Here is a 15,932-nt window from a genome sequence, read left to right as displayed (position 1 = left end):
AGCATAAAGCACAAGTGATTGCGTTATGTGCAGTATCCATCTTGACAGGAGAAGCAGTGTTTTAATCGGTACTTTTACCTGTCCACATCTGTTTAATGGAATCTCAGCCAACTATAGAGAAATTATTCTTCTAAGATAAATACCCACTAGCTGCTGCTGCTGCTGCTGCTGCTGCTGCTAAGTCGCTTCAGTCGTGTCCGACTCTCTGCGACCCCAGAGATGGCAGCCCACCAGGCTCTGCCGCCCCTGGGATTCTCCAGGCAAGAATAGTTGAGTGGGGTGCCATTTCCTTCTCCAATGCATGAAAGTGAAAAATGAAAGTGAAGTTGCTCAGTCGTGTCCGACTCTTAGTGACCCCATGGACTGCAACCAACCAGACTCCTCCGTCCATGGGATTTTCCAGGCAAGAGTACTGGAGTGGGGTGCCATTGCCTTCTCCGAAATACCCACTAGAAAAATGAGCAAAAGAAATACAAAAGTTGACTAAATGGATGGAACATATCCCAGTAATATCAGGAAAAAAAAACTGAAAGTCGCTCAGTCGTGTCCAACTCTTTCGACCCCATGGGACTGTCCAGTCCAGGGAATGCTCCAAGCCAGAATACTGGAGTGGATAGCTGTTCCCTTCTCCAAATATCAGGAAAATGCTGTTTGAAATAGTGATAGAGTAACCATTCTTTAACTGCCAAATAGACTGATTTTTAACATCTGTGTTTGGTGTGGCTGTAAAGAAAGTGCATTTCATACAATTTTGATGGAAATGTAAATTGGTACAATATTAGAGCAATTAGGTAGTGACACGACTTAGCAACTGAACAACAAGGTAGTGTATATCACCATAAAAAAATGAACATATATCTTTGACCAGAGCTTCCACTTTTTGAATGCTCGTCTCTGTGAGAACATGTGTGTGAAAAGATATTCACTGAATCATTTTGTTGTTGTTGTCCTTCAGTTGCTAAGTCATGTCTGACTCTGCATTCCCATGGACTGCAGCACAGCAGGCTTCCTTGTCCTTCCCTATCTCCCTGAGCTTGCTCAAACTGATGTCCACTGAGCCAGTGATGCCATCCAGCCATTTCATCCTGTCACTCCCTTCTCCTCTTGCCCTCAAACTTTTCCAGCATCAGGGTCCTTTTCAGTCAATCAGCTCTTCACATCAGGTGGCGAAAGTATCAGAGCTTCTGCTTTAGCATCAGTCCTTCCAATGAATATTCAGAGCTGATTTCCTTTTGGACTGGTTGGATCTCCTTGCAGTCCAAGGGACTCTCAAGAGTCTTCTCCACACCACAGTTCAAAAGCAGCAATTCTTTGGCATTCAGCCTTCTTTATGGTCCACCTCTCATATCCATACATGACTACTGAAAAAAACAGAGCTTTGCATATACAGACCTTTGTCAGCAAAGTGATGTCTCTGCTTTTTAATACGCTGGCTAGTTTTGTCATAGCTATTCTTCCAAGGAGCAAGTGTCTTTTAATTTCATGGCTTCAGTCACCATCCGCATTGATTTTGGAGCCCAGGAAAATGAAATCTGACACTGTTTCCACTTTTTCCCCATCCATTTGCCATGAAGTGATGGGACCGGATGCCATGACCTTAGTTTTCTGATTGTTGAGTTTTAAGCCAACTTTTTCACTCTCCACTTTCATCTTCATCAAGAGGCTCCTTAGTTCCTCCTCACGTTCTGCCATAAGGGTGGTGTCATGTGCATATCTGAGATTGTTGATATCTCTCCTTGAAGTCTTGATTCTAGCTTGTGATTCATCCAGTCTGGCATTTCCTGTGATGTACTCTGCACATAAGTTAGATAAGCAAGGGTGACAATAGACAGCTTTGACGTACTCCTATACAGGTTTCTCACGAGGCAGGTCAGGTGGTCTGGTATTCTCATCTAAGAATATTCCACAGTTTGTTGTGATCCACACAGCCAAAGGCTCTAGCATAGTCAATGAAGCAGAAGTAGATGTTTTTTTAGAATTCCCATGCTTTTTCCATGGTCCAGCGGATGTTGGCAGTTTGATCTCTGGTTCCTCTCCCTGTCTAAATCCAGCTTGTACATCTGGAAGTTCTCGGTTCGTTTACTGCTGAAGCCTGGCTAGAAGGATTTTGACCGTAATCTTGCTAGCATGTGAAATGAATGCAATTGTAGAGTAATTTGAACATTCTTTGGCATTGCCTTTCTTTGGGATTGGAGTGAAAACTGACCTTTTCGTGTCCTGTGGCCACTGCTGAGTTTTCCAAATTTGCTCGTATAATGAGTGTAGCACTTTAACAACATCATCTTTTAGGATTTGAAATAGCTCAGCTGGAATTCCATCACCTTCACTAGCTTTTTTCATAGTAATGCTTCCTAAGGGCCCCTCAGGATGTCTGGCTCTAGGTGAGTGATCATACCATCGTGGTTATCCGAGTCATTAAGAGCTTTTTTGTCTAGTTGTTCTGTGTATTCTCACCACCTCTTCTTAATCTCTTCTGCTTCTGGTAGATGCTTGCCATTTTTGTCCTTTGTTGTGCCTGTCTTTGCATGAAATGTTCCCTTGGTATCTCCAATTTTATAAAGGGATCTCTAGTCTTTTCCTTTCTATTGTTTTCCTCTGTTTCTTTGCATTGTTCACTTAAGAAAACTTTCTTATCTCTCTTTGTTATTCCCTGGTGGCTCAGAGGTTAAAGCGTCTGCCTGCAATGCGGGAGACCTGGGTTCGATCCCTGGGTCGGGAAGTTCCCCTGGAGAAGGAAATGGCAACCCACTCCAGTATTCTTGCCTGGAGAATCCCAAGGACGGAGGAGCCTGGTGAGCCCCAGTTCATGAGGTCACAAAGAGTCGGACACGACTGAGCGACTTCACTTTCACTTTCTTTCTTTGTTATTCTCTGGAGCTAGGCATTCAGTAGGGTATATCTTTCCCTTTCTCCTTTGCCTTTTGCTTCTCTTTTCTTGGCTATTTGTAAGGCCTCCTCAGACAACCACTTTTCCTTCCTGCATTTCTTTTTCTTGGGAGTGGTTTTGGTTATCACCTTCTGTACAGTGTTATAAACCTCCATCCATAGTAATTCAGGCACTGTCTCTAGCAGGTCTAGTCCCTTGAATCTATTTCTCACTTCCACTGTGTAATGATAAGGGATTTGATTTAGGTCATACCTGAATAGCCTAATGGTTTTCCCTACTTTCTTCAGTTTGAGCCTGAATTTTGCAATAAGGAGCTCATGATCTCTGAGCCACCGTCAGCTCCCGGTCTTATTTTTGCCGACTGTTTATAGAGCTGCTCCATCTTTGGCTGCAGAGAATATGATCAGTCTGATGTGGGTGTTGACCATCTGCTTATGTAGATGTGTAGAGTCGTCTCTTGTGTTGTGGGAAGAGGGTGTTTGCTATGACCATTACTTACAAAAAAGATAAACTGCAAATATTCTAAGTGCTCATCAATAGGAAGGTGGGTATATAAATAATTACGATTTTACTGGAGAAAATTATGACATCAAAAAACATAAGAACAGGCAAGCTATCAGTACCAATAAGGGACAACAGCTTTGATATTTTATAAAGTGAAAATCAAGGTATAGGGCATATGTACTGAGCAACCGATTTCATTTATAAAGAAACAGACTTGTATAATTTGATAATGATAATTAGAAGTAGTTTGCATACTTACTATATTTGCCGTTTTTTTAAAAACAGCTTTTAGAAATTAACTGGACAGGACTGACTAATCTTCTCGACATTCCTGGATTGAAGTAAGTACTCTGTCGTGCCCTGTGGCCAGCTTGCTGATGGCATGTGCGTTGTCGGCGTCGTGAGACAGCCCAGCGGCTGAGCGCCGTCTCCTGGGCCGCGTCTCTGCCTCTCAGGCAGGGCGCTCAGGCTCCAGAACCCGAGTTGCGCCTCAGGCTCTGGGTTGCAGCTGCACGCGAGCCCTGTTGGGGCTGAGTGGAGCCATTTCATTTGTCACGAGGTGTCTTTCCAGTTTTGGTGTTTTAATATCCCAGAAAAATAAAGAAAAGTTTAAAAAGTTTTCACGCTTATATGTTTCAAGACAAGCCCTTTCTGGCTGCGTTGAAGCTGTGCCGCCCCATCCCTTGCTGCCTTCTCTGCCTTGACGCGTTCCTCCAGGGCGGGGAGGAGTCGGCTCCGCCACGCGGCTGGGGGGCACGCTGGGGGGCTTTGCTGTTCCGGGTGCTCTAGTGTCTGAACCTGAGGACTCCTTCCCCACGAGCAGTGAAGCCTTTGGGGCACGTCCCTCCGGTGAGGGCGGTGAGGCTTCTTAGTCAGGCTGCAGCCCGTCTGTCCTCCAAGACGGAAGGCGACAGTGGCAGACCGTCAGTCACCACCAAGCAGGAAGCTCGCTTCTTCCGGCTTCACCGCTGCATTTTCAGGTTACAGTGCGCTGAGTGTTGGCTGCAGTTAGGCGTGTTCCTGGTGGACACTTTGTTAATCTGTGAGGCTCTTTTCCCTGTTTCGCTTAGAAAATTGCATTATGAAAGCCTTGGTTCAGGCTGCTTTTTTTTCTGTTCCTTTGTATGTATTATCTCCTTGAAGTGGCCATTAGAAAGAATTTTATTTTGTTTCATTATCAGGAAAAAATGAAGGCTTTAATAAACTGAGGCATAGTTGTAATAATAAGACTTTTTTAGGTACTATGATTTTTTGGATATAGAAAAGTACCGTTATTTTTAAAAGATTCTTGGAAAGGACAGCTTTAAAAGAATTTTGTAAAAGGGTTGATTAGGATTCTTACTTTCAAGAACAAACCCAGCTCACTTGGTCTTCGTTAAGCGAGTAAAGGTTTTGACACACAGTTTGTTCTTCCATCCGCCAAGCGTGTGGAGAGCGCCTGCTCCGGGCGCTGTGTGGCCTGCGGCCCTGTCAGGTGGCCAGGGGGCCAGGCGCTGGCGTCCACGGGATGGCTCCTGACCCACGTTCCCTGTGTGTGGCTCTGTTGCCAGGCAGGCTCTTGCTGTGAAGTAGCAGCTTCTAGATTCTATGCTGTGGCATGCTTAGCAACCTCAGTAGAAGATTCCAGCAAATGTCCCTCTGGTTCCAGCTGAAGTTCCAGAGTTGACCTCTGTTGCTCTACCTTTCCTTGGACAAGTTTTCCTGTTTCTGATGATCAGGTCTGGGTCTCGTGCCCACCCTGAGAGGAGGCAGAGAATTCCTTGCAAAGCTGCAGTGAAGGACAGGAAGTGCCCCAAAGGAAGGGCTCCAGGAGTTGGAGGAAAGGGTGCCGGTCAGTGGCCAGAGCAGCAAGTCCCTGCTGTGCCTTAGTGCAGAGAAGAGTGCGCGCTCTGCTTGCCTGCCTTCAGTGCCGTGACCCGTGCTTGCCAGGCGTCTCTGCAGTAGCGTTGTGGCAGAGAGAGCCGGTGGGCGCAGCCCGCAGCTCTGGAGTCAGTCCCAAACCAGCGGAAAGGGAGAAACGCACATACGCGAGGACACACTGATACACACGTGCAGACGCAGCTTCGGCTCACTTCGTGGATTTATGTGAAGACAGACCTTCAAGCTGTTGTTTTATATATAGATTTCTATACACATAGAAAACATTCTTATATATTAGGGTTATATAGGATTGCATATATTGTTAAGAATTTATATGCATATATATTAGAAATACAGGTGGAAACAGACACGCCATGCAAAAATGAGGCCATGGTATAAAAGAAATGTAGTAAAATACTCCTTTGAAATTACGTATATTTATATATGACATTGGAGAAGGAAATGGCAACCCACTCCAGTGTTCTTGCCTGGAGAATCCCAGGGACAGGGGAGCCTGGTGGGCTGCTGCCTCTGGGGTCGCACAGAGTCGGACACGACTGAAGCGACTGAGCAGCACATATGACATAATTTATATATAATTATGTACATTTCATGCGGTAAAATATATGCATGTGTACTTAACGTAAAACTTGGGCCAGTATTTTGTGAAGATCTTATCAAGCAACAGCTGTGGCAGGCCTTTATCTTGTAAAAGTAAATATTTAATAACTTTGAACCTAACATAATGAAATCTTACCCCAAGCTTTACTAAATGAACGTCTGCCTGCTCCCTGCATTGACTGCAGAGCAGAAGCCAAGGTGTGAGGAGGTGGCAGGATGCCTGGGTCACTTCACCTCACCACGCATATTCGCTCTCCCCACCACTGTTGAGTGAGGAGCCCTAACCTGAGTGTGAGAGGTGAAGGCTGTAGGTGATGCCCAGGGCCGGGTCAGGAAGACTGGGAGGGCGGAAGGCGTGAGGAAGCTGTGCTGTGTGCTGAGCCCTGCTGCAGTCAGGACGGGGGGAACGGCAGCTCGGGGGGTGTGCAGCCCCACTCGGGAGCCGTCTGTGGAGGTGCCAGCTGGGCCTTCTGCTGGGGCACGGGCACCAGCGGGAGGTGAGGCGCAGCCCACCACCGGGGCAGCGAGCAGGTTCCGGAAGCACTTGCGTCAGCAGTGAGGGGCCTTCTGTCTCAGTAGATTTTTTGAAATAAACAAAACTCGTGCTTCTGCAGGGAGATTGCCTGAAGTAAGTATGCTGGGTGCTAAAGCTTTGAGGGACCACTTCATCGTCAGCTTGGGGAACACCGATCCAGTGTCCGCAGCTTACGCCCTCCGAGTCCCTCTGGAGTGTAGACACTGGTTAACTGGCCTCTTCACAAGAGCGGAGCTGTCTGGGGAACGTGGTTCCCACGTTGAGCTGAGAGGGCTGGCCCTGAGCCTCCACGCCTTTGTTGACATTTGGACCCCAGCCTGCAGTGAGGCTCGGCCATCTCTCAGGGCGCGATAGGACTGTCACTGTGTCCCAGGGAATGTTCTGGCTGTGGTCCCTTACATCTGCCTTGTCCGTAATGCTGACATCTGAGAAGTGCTGGCAAGAAGTAAGTTTCTCCTAAGACTCTGCAGCTCTGGCCAAAGGCTCGCTCGCACAGCCGTCCCTCAGGGCGCGATAGGACTGTCACTGTGTCCCAGGGAATGCTCCGGCTGTGGTCCCTTACATCTGCCTTGTCCGCAATGCTGACATCTGAGGAGCACTGGCGAGAAGTCAGTTTCTCCCAGGACTGCAGTTCTGGCCAAAGGCTCTCTCACACAGCCATGCAGCTCAGGTTCTGTGCCTCAGGAGTGGCGTTGCAGAGACCCTAGACTCTCCATTTACACACATTCACAAAGAAGAGACAAAAAGGATGTTGAAAGGACATTAGTTTCTTTAGCCCCCACAGCTCTATTCCTGCTACTGAATGTGCAGTGGCGTGTACTGTTTCAGATTGATTACGGAATTCAGTACCTGATACAGTGCAAAGGAGGACGAACTGTAAATTCTTTTACTTCGTTAGGAGCTCTGCATATAAACAAGAAAGATGAATTTGATGTAATAAATGTGAAACGAGTAAATGCTTGTTTTCACATTCTCTGCACTTTCATGTATGTTTGAAAGTTTATGTTAAAATAAGAAATTTAATTAAATGTATATTCAGTGTTAAATCAATGATAAAGTTACGTGGAAATGTATGAGTGTGATTTAGGACGTTGAGAAATGTAGCCAGAATATTACCTCATGTTCTTAGAATAAATCCCACATAATTGTCACCATAGCAGCATAAATACTGTGTTAGGAGAACTTGCTCTGATGTGTTGGTGGGATATTGGATCATGTTTATGCCAAGTTCACTGTTACGGGTGGTAACTAACATGAAGTGTCTGATCGTTGTTTTTTTTTTTTAACCTCCCACCTAACAGTGGTTTATCAGATACTATCATTTTGGATATAATATCAAACTATCTGGTGCTTCCCAATCGAATCACAGTCCCTCTTGTCAGCGAAGTTCAGATAGCTCAGCTGCGATTTCCTGTACCAAAGGTAAGCATGTGCTCATTAACACTTAAAATAGACTGAAGGAACTTTTCACGTACATGGGTGCTGAGTGTTGTATTTCTCCTAACAATGACCTTGCCATGTGGATCTTGATGCTGTAAAAGTGGTCTGTCCTGCCCATCCTTAGGAGGTGACTCGATGGACGTGAGTCTGAGTGAACTCCGGGAGTTGGTGATGGACAGGGAGGCCTGGCGTGCTGCGATTCATGGGGTTGCAAAGAGTTGGACACCACTGAGTGACTGGACTGAACTGAACTGAACTGAACTGAACTGAAGGGCCACTTGGCCTAAAGCTTTCGGAGACTTAAGGGCAGTTCTTAAACCTCAGAGGTACTCACAGAAATTTAATTCTGCAGATGTCACTGCACATTGTAAAGGACAGCTGTGACAACTTATTTACTGCCTCAGAAAGCACTTTCTGCTTGTGTGTAAGATGTACGTTTTAGCCTGAGCTGGGAACCTTGTGCTAGGCTCCTGCCAGGCGTGAGGAGCCGTTGTCTGGAGTGCTTCAGGGTTGGATGCGGCAGGCGTGCCGTGGGTGTTAAGCCCCCGGACGGAGTGAGCGGGCAGGGCTGGGCTGAGTCACGGCCTGGGGCTTGGCGGCAGCTTCAGTCTGGGAGTGCATTCCTCAGAGTGTCTTCATCTGTAGGTTGGGGTGGCACCTCACACACAGAGGTGACCACACATCTTGGAGGCACCTTCATTTCAGTAAAGTAAACAACCTCAGCCCAAGACCACGAGGGCCTGGCAGCCACGGGTGTGGAATCCTGCCCGAGGTCCAGAGCACATTCTCGGAGGGCTGCTCCTACTGGTTTGCGTCCTGCCCGTGTGGTCTCACCGATCGTGGGCCCCAGAGGCAGAGTGGGCAGCCTGTCACGTGGTGTCTGGTCTCAGTTCACAGTTTGTTTCATGAAGTAGAGTAGCCAGCCTTTCCCCCTGCCTGTTACCCTTCTAGTAAGCTCGATCTTAGTAACAGTGCACAGACCAACATTCATGAGCAGTCCTGCTCTTTTCAAAGTAACAGCACCCCAGTGCTCACATCCCCGTTAGTCTATTGCTGGCATTCAGCAGGTGTGATGGGACACGGGTGAAGTGGGGATGTCTTTCTCCCTTCACTTAGCGTCCTCGGCTCGGAGAACGCAGGCCTGCCTCTGCACACAGGGATCCTCGTGCTCCTGGGCTGCGGGCTCTGTGCTCGGTGGGCACTGGGGACCGTCTGAGCCTGCCCGGACCCACCCTTCATGCTGCTTAAACATGTGACCACAGTGTCTAAGCATTCAGTTCAGTTCAGTTGCTCACTCGTGTCCGACTCTTTGTGACCCCATGAATCGCAGCACGCCAGGCCTCCCTGTCCATCACTATCTCCCGGAGTTCACTCAGACTCATGTCCATCGGGTCCGTGATGCCATCCAGCCATCTCATCCTGGGTCGTCCCCTTCTCCTCCTCCCCCCAATCCCTCCCAGCATCAGGGTCTTTTCCAATGAGTCAACTCTTCGCATGAGGTGGCCAAAGTACTGGAGTTTCAGCTTCAGCATCAGTCCTTCCAATGAACACCCAGGACTGATCTCCTTCAGAATGGACTGGTTGGGTCTCCTTGCAGTCCAAGGGACTCTCAAGAGTCTTCTCCAACACAACAGCTCAAAAGCATCAATTCTTCGGTGCTCAGCTTTCTTCACAGTCCAACTCTCACATCCATACATGACCACTGCAAAAACCATAGCCTTGACTAGACGGACATTAGTCGGCAAAGTAATGTCTCTGCTTTTGAATATACTATCTAGGTTGGTCACAACTTTCCTTCCAAGGAGTAAGGGTCTTTTAATTTCATGGCTGCAATCACCATCTGCAGTGATTTTGGAGCTCAAAAAAATAAAGTGACACTGTTTCCACTGTTTCCCCATCTATTTCCCATGAAGTGATGGGACCAGATGCCATGATCTTCGTTTTCTGAATGTTGAGCTTTAAGCCAACTTTTTCACTCTCCTCTTTCCCTTTCATCAAGAGGCTTTTTAGTTCCTCTTCACTTTCTGCCATAAGAGTGGTGTCATCTGCATATATTGATCTGTAAAAATATGTGTCATCCTATGCTGATTGGTTCATGAACAGTACCTGGTAACTTAAAGTATTTATGGTATAGAATGCCACCCCCTCAAAAGATAACTTTACCACTTGTGTTTACCTTGAAAGAAATATGGGTGGATGTTTTTTACCAATTAAGCAACATCTTAGGGAAAGAGAACTATGTTGTCTGTGAATGTATGTATCTCAGAGTTTCAGTTTCCTATCCATAAAATAGGTTTAATGACAGTATTTCATAGGATTATTCTAAAAATTCAGCTCAGTGATCGGTGCGTATGAAGGACTTAGGAAGAGTCACCTACATCCCTGGGTGCTGGTCTCCACTGCAGTTACCGCCCGTGGAATTCCTACCAGGACACCGCACTGTTCCGGGCCCACGAGGCCCTGTGTCGTCTGCCTGGCTCCTGCCGCCGGCCCTGCCCAGCTGGGGCCCCTCCCTCCCCAGGAGGGTCAGCAGTTCACTCAGGCTCCTCCGTCCCCGGCCTCTGGTCAGACCCTTGGGCCCCGTGGTCTTGCCCCTGAGGCACTCGTGTTTGCCTTCTTTGCACAGGGGAGAGGCTCTGTCATGTCCCCATGCCAGCCTTTGCTCCAGGTCTGCGGGTGAACCGGTGAATAGTCTGCTCGCTCTTCTTTCCAGGGTGTCCTGAGGATACATTTTATTGAAGCTCAGGATCTCCAGGGAAAAGACACTTACCTTAAGGGACTTGTCAAGGGGAAGTCAGACCCCTATGGAGTGATTCGAGTTGGCAACCAGATCTTCCAAAGCAAGGTCATCAAGGAGAACCTCAGTCCGAAGTGGAACGAGGTGTATGAGGTGAGGGAGTAGGGAGTGCTCAGTGTGAGGTGAGGGGTGGGTGCTGAGAGTCCTTCCCCGGGGTCCGCTCCCGCCTGTCCCCGGGGTGTGCTCCCGCCCTTCCCCGGGGCCCGCTCCTGCCCTTCCCCGGGGTCCGCTCCGGCCCCCGCTGTGTGCTGGTGGCGTGCTTGTTCAGTGCGCAGTTCTCTTTGCTTTGATTTTACATCTTCACACATACTTCACCTTGTATCCCTACCTCACACACAATTTTAAACCTTAATCACATTAAGCTATCTCAGTAAAGAACAGGCCACTAACACACAAGCGTGCTCCACGATGAGGTTAGTTGTGTGCTGCTGTGTGAGTTTTCATGTAGCGCATCTGGACATCTCTCCATGTCCCAGGTACAGCCACTCACGTGAGAAGACGCCCTCATGTCTCCACGCGAGGGATCTGGCCTTTGGGCTCAGCACTGTAACCAGTGCCTTTTGGGTGTCATGGGGCCGTATTCAGTGCACTTGGCCAAGATGCCTCCAGAGAATGCTTCTCAGAGGGAGCTGCTGTATCACAGGGCATGCGGCTTGGAAAGAACTGGAAGGGGGTACAGTTTCTACCCCACCAGCTTCTGGTCCTCCCTGCCAGTCTGTTGCCGGACCTCCCAACTTCTGAGTGGTGGTGAGGGCCCAGCGCTGACCAGGGCTGCTGCAGGAGGGGAGAGACGTCCGCAGCTGCAGCCCCGGTGACTGGGAGCAAGCGCAGCGCCGTGTGCAAGGGGAGTTCCCCGGGACTCCTGCCATCAGCCGTGTCTCGGGTCCGACTGTGGGGCCTGGGTGCGGAGCAGCTGCTGGCGCCGACGTCAGCTGCGGTTACGCTTGTGAGGGTGAGACAGCCGTGCACCGGTACCTTCCAGGCTCTGGTCTATGAACATCCCGGACAGGAACTGGAGATCGAGCTCTTTGACGAAGACCCAGACAAGGACGACTTTCTCGGAAGGTAAGTCCTCGGTGACCAGGGGTGTGGACTCTTCCTCTTTGATAGTCACTCTTAAACTTGTAACATCAGAGCAGGTTTATTACATGTTACATGTGTGTTAAAATGGCTTTTTGATGCCAGGTTTGTTTCACCTTAGACCTCTTAAAACATGTTTTGTTCCTAAAACAAGTTTTACATGTAAGTAAGAAAAGGAAAGCTAAGTTAAACAAAACTTGAAATTCACTTTCTTGGGTGTGCTGCCCCATTTAAGTGCTCAGCCACCAACTGTGGCCCCGTACGCAGCCCAGCTCCCCAGCCTTGCACCCAGCAGGCCGCTGGGCTCCGGGCTCTAGAAACAGGTTTGTGAACTTCTGATTTGTTATTGGCCTATGGGGGTGGGGATAGATGGTAATTTACATTGTGCCTATATATTGGAAAAATAAATACTGAGTTGTTTACTTAAACTGAACATGTACAGCTGAAAAAATATGAACTATCAAAAAATACACTTTAGCCTGATCTATAACTATATAGATTATATAGTTATATATGCTGTGTAACTGAATTTCTTGTGGCAAAAAGATAGAAGGGGAAATGACACTGAACAGGTCTGGTTTCATCCAGGGTGGCCTGTGTGTTAGGCTGTGACCTCAGAATTCATTTGCGAGACCCTTTATCAAAGAACAACGAAAAGGGTGTAAGCAAGGCAACGAGCAGATGAGATTTGAGATTTGCAGTAAAGCCTCTGTTAGATCCCGGCGTCAGCGGCTGAGACCGGGGGCTGGCTGGGCCCCGGGCGTCTGTAATGGAGCAGGGGACGCGGGGCCATGCAGGGCAGTGCGCAGGGACAGAGGAGGGGCTGCGGAAGACAGGCGTGCGATTGTCCCGCCCTGCTCGTCTCTGGCTCCGGGCTGCCTCACGCTTCCCAGCAGAGCAGGACTATTGAGGGAAGTGAGACGGGCTGTTGGGGTCGTTCCAGGCACGAGGCAGAGGCCTTCGTGGCCCTGAAGGTGCCGGTCAGAGCTGAGGAAGCAGGGTAGAAAGGCGGTCAGCGCCTGATTCAGCGCACCGCAACGGAGCCTGATCCGGAGCAGCTGGTGTCGCTCAGACAGAGCACGTCCCACCCACCCTGGTCAAATGCGCCCGCCCCGCACATCTTGGGCTCCCCTGTAGACCCGCCTGCCCCGCCCCGGGGGCTCCCCTGTAGACCCACCCGCCCAGCCGCTCCCCTGTACACATGCCCGCATGCCGGGGTCGTCTCCAGATCACTGCCTGTGGGGAGAACCAGTGTTCCCAGCCCTGACCTCAGCCGTGCAGCGCTGCGTGCTCCCTGCTCACTTCACACCCGGGTGGAATCTTGCAGGATGGAGCTTGTTTCTTGATAAACTGTAGCATTCTGTTGCTTTTCTGGAGTACTTTTTCATAGAGTAATGCTTAAGTTAATTTCAGTTTTCAGAAGTGGTTTTCTGTGTTCTAAAGTTGTTATATTGTTATTTCTATAGTCTTATGATTGATCTCATTGAAGTTGAAAAGGAGCGCCTTTTAGATGAAGTAAGTTTCCTTTGAGTATTGTTCTGTTTCGTGAGTGTTGATGGCGAGTATCCGCTGCCACCATCCCCGGCGGTCTGAGAACTTAACAGCCGCTCACAGATGTTGAGAACTTAGGCCTTCCAGTACCAGCGAAGTGAAAATAAATCAGCACCTGCCAGAAACACAAAATCCCCAAGGGTCCAAACACACGCCCACTTTGTGTCAGGCAGGCATGGTCTGCTTCGGGGTCAGGGCAGAGTCTGGTAAGAGCTCCCGAGAATCGGGCATCAAAAGGTGGTTGGGGGCATAGCAGAGCGGCGCAGTGCAGGTGATGAGACATCATCCCAGGAAAGACCCTCCACAAACGCATCATGAACTGACAGCCACAGACGCTGCTGCAAGCAAGATGCTGCTGTCAGCATAAAAAGGATAAAAAGGCAAGTTTGTGATGGCTGCTAAAAGATGGGTAAGATTTGGATAAGTAAGGCACAGTTAAGCAAGTCCCTGTGAGAGCCGCTCTCAGCCACACACAGCACACCCTGGACAGGCGTCTGCAGTGGCCCTGCTGCTGTGTGCCGTGTGCTGCACGGGGCCCCCCAGACACGCCTTGCACTCGGACGTCTCTCCTAACGCCGAGTATTTGAGCACCGTCCTCAGTTAACAGCTTGATGGCTTGTAAGCTGAAACAAGTGTGAACCGATTATTGTTACATAGTCATGAGGAAAAGCACACTTGTTCGCATGTCTGATACTGGAACTCAGTGCTTGGGATCAATGTTATATTCTTTCTTGGCCCCTAAATTCTATGGATGTCCATATGTAGAATCCTGGTAGTGCTGGGTGGTACGAGAGGACATTTGAGTCCTTGCATGTCAGACAGGGATGGCATTGGAGTCAGTGCGTTAACACACAGAGCGGCCCCTGCTGTCAGCTTCTGGGGCCAGCCGCTCGTTCTCAGGCCTGGAGCTAAAAGTGGCAGGACTTCTGGGTTTGTAGAGACTGCTCATCTCGCGTATCTGGTCCAGGAGGGCTTTGGCTGACCGCTCTCACTTTCTCCGCAGTGGTTCACCCTGGACGAGGTGCCCAGAGGCAAGCTGCACTTGAAGCTGGAGTGGCTCACGCTCATGCCCGACGCGTCGAACCTTGAGCAGGTGCTGGAGGGGCCCCGGCAGCCCGCAGTCCTGGCCCTAAGATTAGTGCCGGAAACTGTGCTGCTCACTCACAAACTCGGAGCAGTGACCCGACTCTCGTGCTGTGCGTCGCCGTGGTGGCGTCGGCGCAGATTAGAGCCAGCGGGGGTTTGCAGGCGTCCACAGGCTCTCGGAGGCCTTGGGTCTCCTGCTCGGGTGCCCTTCGGGGGCTTGGGGAGCCTCAGGTCGCCTGAGCACGGTGACCTGAGCGGAGTCTCGTCGTGTTCATTCTCTGTGCTGCGTATATAGGATGCTTATTTCTCCATCTTGTTTTCTTGAGCAGTGTAGGCATAATTAGATAGAAACAGGAAGCTTGGAAACCCACCTGCTGAGGCTTTTCCCTTCCGCTGTAGGTGCTGACAGACATCAGAGCTGACAAAGACCAAGCCGACGACGGGCTATCCTCCTCGCTGCTCATCTTGTACCTGGACTCGGCCCGGAACCTTCCGGTAGGTGCTGGCTTCTGCAGCGGCTCCTGCTGGGTTTAGCCATGTGCTCTGTGCGCGTTGCTGTGCTTCCCCTTCCCTGCAGCCCAGGAGAGCAGCGGTGGAGAGGGATACAGCTGCACTCCCTTCATGAATGTAGTGTTACTTCCACCTTCCTGGCTTCCCCAGGGTGGTCAGAATTCGCTGGCGTGTTTTAGTACACAGGGAAAGAAGGCACTTAGTAGTTAGGAAAGAAAATACCCTGTGGGAAAGTGCTGATTACTGAAATTCATGCCTGAAGATGAAAATCGAATCCCTTTGGCATCCCCCCGGCTGTGGCACAGCGGGGTGAGGGGCCGCATGGAGGCAGGGATGCCCTGCGCACGGCTTCTAGCCCCGAGCACGCTCCGTGGAGGACAGTTTCACAGATGGTGCCAGCGCTTGGCGAGGAGGAGGCGAGCGAGCCAGCCCTGCTGTGGCGCTGCCCCCACGCTGAGGGCGCTGGCTTGCCGCCGGAGTTCACCGCCGCAGCAGCACGTTTTAGAGCCCGTCTCCCTGTCCAACAGATGGCCTGTCTGCTCTATTTCATCGTGCTGGAGGCCAGCTTTGTTACAGACTGCTGTCTCCAGAGGCAGGGTGTTTCCTTCTGAGACGGCGTGGTGGTCAGTGCCCAGTCACCTGAGGGCCCCGTGTGGGCCCACTGCGTGCATCCTTGTTGCGGGTGGGTGCCTAGGCGTCCCTCCTGACCGTGGTCACACCACCCTGTCCCTTTACCTCATGAAACGCACAGCCTAATTCTGTTCAGCACTTCTCCAGGGTTTAAATGGTACATTATTTGGCTTTGCTGAAAAGCAGACTTGATGTATTTTGTGCATCTCTGTTTTATTTAAAATTTTTAACAAGTAAAATCTGATTGATCATCTGTTTTTTTCATTTTGCAAAGATGTTAACTGTGTTTATGAACGTGTATAATTGTACCCTTTCTTTCAGTGAAGGTTTAACCTTTCTGCAGAATTACTTGTGCGGTAGAACTTTTTGCTTTTAAACACAGGTTAAGTTTTGAAGTCTTTCATAGTGCCTGATGGGACTGAGTTTGCTGT

General features: G+C 49.6%; 1 protein-coding gene across 1 annotated transcript in view; it reads left to right on the top strand.

Moving 5' to 3' along the window:
* Positions 1 to 15,932, top strand: part of ESYT2 (extended synaptotagmin 2) — an 80,934-nt gene that overhangs the window by 48,663 nt on the left and 16,339 nt on the right. Inside the window, exons 7-13 of the mRNA XM_068972752.1 lie at positions 3,677 to 3,732; positions 7,709 to 7,829; positions 10,561 to 10,737; positions 11,627 to 11,709; positions 13,191 to 13,239; positions 14,279 to 14,368; positions 14,761 to 14,856. Coding sequence (XP_068828853.1) covers positions 3,677 to 3,732; positions 7,709 to 7,829; positions 10,561 to 10,737; positions 11,627 to 11,709; positions 13,191 to 13,239; positions 14,279 to 14,368; positions 14,761 to 14,856 — 672 coding nt within the window. The remainder of the gene's footprint in view (positions 1 to 3,676; positions 3,733 to 7,708; positions 7,830 to 10,560; positions 10,738 to 11,626; positions 11,710 to 13,190; positions 13,240 to 14,278; positions 14,369 to 14,760; positions 14,857 to 15,932) is intronic.

This window comes from Capricornis sumatraensis, chromosome 5, assembly GCF_032405125.1.
Source record: "Capricornis sumatraensis isolate serow.1 chromosome 5, serow.2, whole genome shotgun sequence".
Lineage (NCBI taxonomy): Eukaryota > Metazoa > Chordata > Mammalia > Artiodactyla > Bovidae > Capricornis > Capricornis sumatraensis.
The sequence above is the reverse complement of the archived record's forward strand: the minus strand, read 5'-3'. Positions and strand labels throughout refer to the sequence as shown.